Source organism: Vombatus ursinus, unplaced genomic scaffold (genome assembly GCF_900497805.2).
Source record: "Vombatus ursinus unplaced genomic scaffold, bare-nosed wombat genome assembly UNPS02014811.1, whole genome shotgun sequence".
Lineage (NCBI taxonomy): Eukaryota > Metazoa > Chordata > Mammalia > Diprotodontia > Vombatidae > Vombatus > Vombatus ursinus.
The window spans coordinates 6697751-6706637 of NW_020954589.1; the positions used below are offsets into that span (position 1 = coordinate 6697751).

The 8887-nt window shown below is 48.1% G+C and overlaps 1 protein-coding gene across 3 annotated transcripts; it reads left to right on the forward strand.

Annotated features, from left to right (window-relative positions):
- Nucleotides 1-4023, forward strand: CSNK2B (casein kinase 2 beta). 3 transcript variants are annotated; one of them, XM_027876428.1, is made up of 7 exons: nt 1-100; nt 756-838; nt 1618-1720; nt 2451-2566; nt 3131-3206; nt 3349-3538; nt 3764-4023. In XM_027876428.1, the coding sequence occupies exons 2-7, from the start codon at nt 767-769 to the stop codon at nt 3852-3854; spliced, it is 648 nt and encodes a 215-aa protein (XP_027732229.1). In that variant the 5' UTR covers nt 1-100; nt 756-766; the 3' UTR covers nt 3855-4023. The 3 variants fall into 3 exon arrangements, with proteins under 3 accessions (XP_027732229.1, XP_027732228.1, XP_027732230.1); XM_027876427.1 differs by having other exon boundaries at nt 5-104; XM_027876429.1 differs by lacking the exon at nt 1-100 and adding an exon at nt 519-537.
- The last annotated feature ends 4864 nt before the right edge of the window (nt 4024-8887 follow it).

The window sequence follows — 8887 nt, forward strand, 5'->3', positions numbered from 1 at the left end:
CCTGCCGCGGTCGGGTCCGCGGCCTTCGCTGCGCGGCTTTGCTGCTGCCGCCGCCGCCCCTGGGAGCAACTTCTCCCTCTCCCTCCCCAGCCCCGGCCCGGTAGGTGAGTCGGAGGGCGCCCCTCCGCACGTTGGGGGCGGGACCTGAGGACGCCTGGCCTTGGGGAGGGAGAGGTCCTAAGGAAGGGCAGTGGAGGCCAAGGTGGTCCCGGACCCAGGGTGCGCGGAGACGCCGAGGGCCCTCCGCAGAGAAGCCCTAAGCTCCGGAGTCTCGGGGAGAGGGGCTGAGCGACCCGAGGCCGCCCTAGGAGGGAGCAGCCCAGGGAACCGGCCCTGCGGAAGTTGGCTGGGGCCCGGCCTCCCGGGGGGAGGAGAGGGCCCTCGGGGCAGTCGAGGGGGTCAGTAAGGGGGTGTGAGGAGGGCGCCTGAGCCAGGCCTGGATAGCCCCCCTACCCACACACACACAAGGGGGAGGGAGAGAGGGAAGGGACACGGGTTTTCTGAGCCTTGGGAAGAAGAAAAGGCTCAACCAACAAGGTGAGCGATGGAGAAGCTTTGGGGGCGCGGGGTGGGGGAGAGGCTGGAGAGGAGTTCTCACTTGGATGTAGAGCAAGGCTCCCCATAACTGTGAGCCTGGAGAGGGGAATGGTGAGCCTCCGGAAGGGGGGCCGGGGGAGGCAGAGAATGTCAGAGGGATGGAGCGCTCTGGAGAGAGGCTTTCCTTTCGCCCTCCAGGCTAACCTCTTTTCCCTCAGCTGACGTAAAGATGAGTAGCTCAGAGGAAGTATCATGGATCTCATGGTTCTGTGGGCTTCGTGGCAATGAATTCTTCTGTGAGGTAAGATCTCTACTTATTAAGGGCTCCCCAGGTTCTCCATTTACTAATTACTCTCAGACACAATGTCTTGCATGTGTCCACTCCTCTCATCTCCCCTTCTAGCAGTGAAATGCTTAGTCTGTTTTCTCTGTGCTGGCCATCCCAGGCCTTGGTGCTTCCCTTCACCAGTTAGCACTCACTGTCATCATATACTGTGTCATTGTGCCCCTGAAGCTTCACCTCTTTTCGGGAACCCGTTATCCTGCCCTCCTCCTATTTAAGGGAGACACAGAATTCAGAAATCTCCATAGGAGGGGCTAAAGAATCCGAGGTGGGCATATCTTAACTGGGGTATTGCAGTTCCTCCACTGAGGAACTCCAGGCAGTCTTGGATCTTTTTTCTTTAATAATCATTGCCAGTCTGGTTGAACCTATGGACACCTCAGAATAATGTTTTAGAGACATAAAATACATAAAATTACAGTGGAAACCAAATGTATTGGTATAGTTATTGAAATACTGAGTTGGGGAGAACAAGTTCACAGACCCCAGATTAAGAACCCTTGCTCTGTTGTCATAAAGCAGAAAGACTGAGATGGCTTGTTGGGATTCCTCTCAGATTGGAAGGGCAAACAACTGTCTGCTGTAGCAGTAAGGGGAGGATTGAGATGGAAGACCCTTTTGAGGGCAAAATGGTTATAGTTCTGGTATATGACACATCAGTGGTAAAATCTCCCCATCCATCGTGGTGCTGGTAATCCAGATCCCAGAGTTCTTCCCTCACTTTTGCATTCTAACAGGTGGATGAAGACTATATCCAAGACAAATTCAACCTCACAGGGCTTAATGAACAGGTGCCCCACTATAGGCAGGCACTAGACATGATCCTCGACTTGGAACCTGGTGAGATGCCCCAACCTGCCTCCTTTATTCCATTTTTCCCAGATGTCCAACTCTTCTCCTGATCCCAAGTTCCCTAACTCTGAATCTCTTTTTTTTTTTTTGCGATAGACAATAGGGGGTTAAGTGACTTACCCGGGGTCACACAACTAGTTAAGTGTCAAGTGTCCTGAGGCCAGATTTGAACTCAGGTAGTCCTGGCTCCAGGGCTGGTGCTCTAACCACCTGCACCACCTAGCTGCCCCTGACTCTGAATCTCTTAGCTCTTTTTCTGTACCCATAACACTTACCTAAATTTTTTGACTTATAATAGAATTCATCAGCAGTCTGAGTCTGCCATACAACTCTTACCACTTCTTGATTTAAACTGCAAAAGCTCCCTTGTCTTATCCCTCCCCCCCCAGTTTTTTCCCTTCTCTTGGTGTCTTCCAACCTCCTGTTCCTAGCTTCAAACCAGTAGCACAGCTTACTTGCATTGGTTTATGTGTCAGGTTTGTAGAGAGAAAAGCAAAGGGAGCTCAGATTTATATAGCAGTATTCTGTGGAGAGCATTGTTGTTCCTAGTTGGTTAGTTAGTTCCTGGGCAGGGTAAGGGTGAGTGGGCTGGGGACAAAAGGAGAGTGGAGGGAAGGTTGACCTGACTGGTATTTCCTGGGGATGGGTAGGGTTCATAGGGAAAGGGTTGAATGACAGCTTACTGGGTCCTGGTTTGGGTGTGGGGGGCATGTTTCAGATGAAGAGTTGGAGGACAACCCCAACCAGAGTGACCTGATCGAGCAGGCAGCGGAGATGCTGTATGGACTGATTCATGCCCGCTACATCCTCACAAACCGTGGCATCGCCCAGATGGTGAGGTTATCCCACCTCAATCCAATTTTGTTTACTGATTGTTGAGGAAATGAAAAGAAACTTAAGTGCAAATTACTTTTTTGTTGTCCGCATAGGACTTGCCCATCTGGAATGATGAAGTTGAAAATTGGGCTATTGCAAAATTTGTTTTTATTATTTATGACAGATTTGTTCTGTAGTTCCTGTGTGGTTTTATGCACTGTATTAGGGAAGTAGAAGCCATTTAACACTTGGGGGATTACTGTCTTCACCTGAGGTGACCAGTAGCTTCACAACAACAAAAGTTAAGAAATTTCTTGTCTAAACAAAGAAAACTCATAATGAGAGCTAGGGGAAAGGAATAATTGGTTTTAGCTCTAGTTCTAGTAGTTATTATGAATACTTTAGAGATAGAGGGAACACTTTATACCTGTGGTGGAAATGAGTCCCAAGGATGTTATGTCTATATGCCTGTATTGAGAGAGAGACATAGACACACACTTATATGTATACATGTATGTACAGCCTCTATCAGACCAGTACATTAATACTGCCCCCGTTTCCTGATTACATTCCTCCTCTCAGTTGGAAAAATACCAGCAGGGAGACTTTGGCTATTGTCCCCGTGTATATTGTGAAAACCAGCCCATGTTGCCCATTGGTAAGTATTGGAGGGAGAGGGAAGGGAATTCCTGAGGAATGGAGTTGGGATTTATGGAGCCAAAATAAATGCCTGGGTCCTTGGTTGGGGGCAGGGGAAAGGTGAAGAATCAGATGCTGAAGCTGCCTCCCACTGCTCTTAGGACTGTCAGACATACCAGGTGAGGCCATGGTGAAGCTGTACTGCCCCAAGTGCATGGATGTTTACACCCCCAAGTCGTCCAGGCACCACCACACAGATGGTGCTTACTTTGGCACTGGCTTTCCCCACATGCTCTTCATGGTGCATCCTGAGTACAGGCCCAAACGGCCTGCCAACCAATTTGTGCCCAGGTGAGAATGGAAGAAGAGTGGGATAGAGTGGGTTGATCAGGCCTCACCATCCCCCCTTTTTTGGGAACATCTCCCCTGAAAACCAAGTGAAAGAAGGAAGGTGGAGGTAGTTTGGAAGGAGGTGATCTCAAAGAGGGCCCCTTAGATTCCAGCAGTGGGGCAGTGGGATGAGAATGTGGGGACTAATCCCACTTTCCCCTTTTCTGATCCTTTCCCTCTCCCCAGGCTGTATGGCTTCAAGATCCACCCTATGGCCTATCAACTGCAGCTTCAGGCAGCCAGCAACTTCAAGAGCCCTGTCAAGACCATTCGCTGACTTGTCTCCTCCCCTCCCCCCCAACACCTCAGGCTGTGACACCATTCCCTCTCCCCCCAGTACACACACACACCTTTCTGGAACCCCTAATGGTTTTTAGTTTAAATTAAGAAGAAGTCATTATTGTGGTGGTGTGGTGGGAGTATGAAATAAAGTGGAGGAAAAGGCACAGCTTCAGCCCAATGACTGGGGAAAAGGGAAATTTTTAAATATAACCAAAACCTGGCCACTCATAGCCTACCACCCACCCCAACCCCGCCAAAACTGGCCTAGTTTGCAACATAAAATGGAAGGTCGTATTGAGAGGAGAGCAGAAGCCAAGTGTGGAGTCTAGAGAAGGTTTAAGTCAGGTCATAGAAAGGTAGAGAGTAAGAGGAAATAGAAGAGTAAGTTATTTCAGAGCCTGTTCTTGTGACATCTTAAGCTGTTCCAAAAATTGGCAGTCCACTGAGTTTCTCAGGAAAGCATCTAGGCTTTCTGTGGTCACCACCCCTTTCAAAACTTTACAAATTCTCTTAAGGCAAAATTGTTTATAGAAGCTAGAGATCAATATCTGAATCCCAAAAAATCGATTCAATTTGGCAGAAGCTGAAGTTATGCTTGTTGGTTGTCAAAGGGCCTCATCCGTCTCCGGGGGCGGAGCCTGCATCGTGAGGTCAGCGGTGCCTGCCGGGGGAGGCGGGACTAGGTCAGGCCGGCCCCGCTTGCGGCCTTTGGCGTGCTTTCCCACGTGGCTGGCCACGGCTTCCGGCCGCTGCGGCTTGGGGTCCTGTCCAATGGACTGACTGGTCCTGCGGAATTCAGGAATGGACTTAAGTGTACCATCCCCATTAGGAATTGCTGCCTCAGGGCCAGAAGAGCTCTGGAGGGCCGAGAGGCGAAGTCACCCGGCTACAGATTGAAATAGGACCCAGTGGTTCTCGTGTCACATCTTAGCCCTGCCCTGGGCTCACCAACTCCCCGCCCCTTTCCCCGACTTTGCCCCTGTCACCAGGCCCGCGGGTGGGTGAGAACACCCTGTTCCTCCGGAATGACGGGCAGTTTTTCCTTCCGCTGCCCACTCCCAGCATGCATCCATGCGCCCCCCCCCCAGGGGGAATAGTTATATAACTTCTAGTCTGGAATGCCCCCAGTCTTCTGAGACAACGCAGCATTTCTGGGAGTCCCGTCTTCTGTTAGAAATCTTCCCTTGAGCTCTCCAGATGAGAGCCATCATCCTTATGGGAATGTTGCTGAACTTGGCCTTTGGTAAGCTTGTCACAGGGGACAGAGCCCTGGATTTGATTCAGGAGACCTGAGTTCTACCCTGGTCACCACTGTGTGTGACCTTGAGCAAGAAAGATAACCTTCTTGGGCTTCAATTTTCTTTCTGAAAATAATGAACTGTACATAATCCAAGGTCTTTTCCACCCTTATATCCTATGTCTCTAAAATTGATCTGGGGGTGGGAGAGAAAGGTAGATGGGGCGGGGAAAGGGTTGGGCAGGGCTGCTCAGCTACCAAGCCCCTCTCCTTTTAGGTGCCAACCTCCACTTCAACCCTCGCCTCCCTTCTCTCTACCCCAAACTCCTATGCTGCTACCGATGCATCCTGGAGACCAAGGAACTAGGCTGTGTCTTGGGCTCTGATATCTGCCTCACAGCCAAGGGTGGAGGCTGCCTAACCACCATTATTCACAGTGGTGAGTGACCTCCACCCTTTTCCCCACCTCATTAAACTGAGTCTTTCCAGATCTTCCTGTCAAGCTGACTACATCAGGAGGCCCAGCCTTCACTGATCTTTAGACTGTCCTTAATTCTGTTCCCAAATTATCCTAATCCTAAACTGTCCTGGTGGTTCCTGCTGCCCTCAGCACTACTGCCAGTTCTTCACTCCGGTGTTCTAATTCTGTCCGAAATACTATCCTAAGATATCAAATTGTTGGTTGATTTACTCTAACCTCAACGTCATCATTCTCCCATTTCACCCTCCCTTCTCAATACCCGTCTCCCACCCTTAACTTTACTCGGATCACTCATGGCACCACACACATCAAGTCCATGCCTGCAAATCTTCATTAAAATGTAGTTCTGTCTTTTTAACCCCAAGGCATGGTAGGGGTAAGGGTGGAAAAGTTTAGGGAAAGGATTCAAATACCTTGAAGGCAATAAAGGTAGTTTGCCCAAAAGGACAGTGCCCCAGGCATCTACTGATGACTGAGGTAGATGAATGCAAAATGAGGAAGAATGACTTAAGGAGGACAGTTTGGAAATACATAGAAAATCGTTTGGGAGGAAGTGAGGACTTTCTGAAGAATGGTGTAAGGACATTTTGGGGATCTGGGTGGGAATGTGGAGAGGAACTCTGTCTCCCTTTAGGCAGTAAGGAGGAAGTCATCATAAGCGACTTGCAGGGCGAAGGATCGGCTGTCAGAATGCTCACTGTCACTGGCCTCCCCTGGGCCAGGTCTTTGGGTGTCTTCTCGATGCTGTCTTGAGCCACTTTGTAATTCTCCACCTTTCTGTGACCAGACTTTGTTGCAGAATCAAGATAAAAATACTAGTGTTGTATTGGATTTCCTCATTCCCATACCTAGCTCTAAAATCACCACCACCCATTCTCCCACAAAACCCTCAATCAGCCAAACTGAATGGCCCTCAGCCATTCAAACCCCTACCCAGCCATTTCCAAGAGCTCCCTTAGAGAACGCTGACCCTGCTTGGCCCCAAACCTAATCCTGCTTTAGGATACAGCTAGGGATCTCCATCCCAATGGATTTCCCTGTACCTTGCCCTGGGAGTTCTATCAGGAAGACTCAAGTTTCAAACTGTCCCTCAGTTCCTCCCCATACCCCCCAATCTCATTCTGCCCACAAGTTTCCTGTTCAGATTCTCCAGTGCAATCTAAGTCAATTCACCACATTCATGAAACATCTCAACTACATGTAGTACACTGTTAGGTGCTCTACCACCCCCAGATGATACAGATGATAGACTCAGAGCCAGGAGAGACTGAAGAGGTCATCTAGTCTAATGACCACGCCTCCCTAGCCCCCAAACATTTTACAGGTTGCCTCTCTAGATCTCATTTTCCTAATCTGCAAAGTGAGGAAAGCCCTCAGAGTTGTCATGTGGAAATCATTTTGTCAACTCTATAATTATAAACTATGTGAATTTTAATTATTAATAAAAGTCACATTATCATTGGCAAAGGTCAGGACTAGAGCACATAACCTCCTAAGTTCCAGCACACTAATGCACTTTCCATTACAGCTTCCTTCTGTATTGGATCATTTGAACTTTTATCTCAACTTTCCCTCTACCACCCTTTTCCCCATTAATGATGGAAGAGGAAGAGTTAGTAATGTCTCTCCACACCTTAGTCTTTGCTCTAATTTTACTCCATAATAAATTGATGATGCAGAAAAACCTGTGTCCAAATTTAATGAAATTGAGGGTGGGGTGAGGGGGTGAGATAGAAGACAGAAAACTAGAGGGTGCTGCTTAAGTGTCAGATGTCAATAAGACCAGGAACAGATTAGTCCAATGTAGCACAATAGTCCAATGCAGTTCTGATAGTCCCTCCAGCTGAGTTTCTTAAATCGCTCACATGCCATAGAGCAGTGTGTTACAAACCCAGGGCCCAAATCATCTATCACCTCCTATCTACACAAGAAACCGCCTGCCACCCCCAAACTTCAGGTTGTAAGGTTAATCTCCAGGATGCCAGGATATAACCCTCTTGAGGGGTCATCTGGGAATTGTCCTCCCTGAAGGGAGAGGGGGTGGCAGAAAGGCATGGATAGACCCCAAAGTCAGGCTCCTCTGATGTCCAGTGAAGTCAAAAAGCATTAAGTTCCTGCTATGTATCGGGCACTGTGCTAAACACTGGGGATAAATATAAAGAAAAGCAAAATCCAGCCCCTATCCTCAAGGAGCTCGTAGTCTAGTGGAGATGACAACATGAAAACAACTATGTAACAAAGAAGATATTCAGTATAAATCAGAGGGAGTCTCAAAAGGGAAGGCATTAAGATTAAAAAGGACTGGGAAAGGCTCCTGGTAGTAGAAAGTGAGACTTGAAGGAAGCCAGGGAAACAGAGGAAGAGGGAGAGCATTCCAGGCATGGGGGACAGTCAGGGAAAATGCCCAGTCAGAAGATTGAGTGTCTTGAGATAAACAGACAGGAGGCCAGTATCAGTGGTTCACAGACTACTAGGAGATGGGGTATGAGAAATAAGGTATAAGAAGACTAGCTAGGTAGGAAGGGGACAAGGTATGAAGGCTTTTACAAACCAAACATTTCTCTTTGGAATCTAGGAGGCATCTAGGTGGCACTGATTGGGCACTGGACCTAGAGTCAGAAAGATGAGTTTAAATCTCACCTCAGACACTTACTAGTTGTGTGACCCTGGACAAGGCATTCACCCGTTGTCTGCCTCAGTTTCCTCAACTGTAAAATGAGGATAATAATAGCACCTACCTCCCAGAGTGGTTGTGGGAATCAAGCGAAATTATATTGGTGCCCAGCACATAGTGAGTGCTATATAAATGCTAGCTATTATTATTAAACAGGATTTTATATTTGATCCTGTAGACAATAGGGAGACACTGGAGTTGATTGAATGGAAGTGGGGAATGCCATGGTCAGACCTGCACTTAAAGAAGATCAATTCGATAGCTGAATGAAGGATGGATTGGAATGGGGAGAAACTTGGGACAAATTTCTCCAAACCAAACTAAATGCTATGGCAATTGTCCAGTCATGAGGTGATGAGGTCCTACCCCAAGGTGGAAGCAATGTTAGAAGACAGAAGGGAGAATATATGAGAGGTGTTAGGAAAGTAAAAATCAATGAAACTTGATAACTGTTTGGATTTGGGAGAGGTGAAAGAGTGAAAAGAGGATGACACCAAAGTTACTGGCCTGGGTGACTGGGAGAATGAATGGAAAAAAGAAAAAAAATGATTAAGCACTTACTATTTGCAAAGCACCGGGGATACAAATAGAAAGTCAAACAGTCAGGGCAGCTAGGTGAAACAATGGATAGAGCAT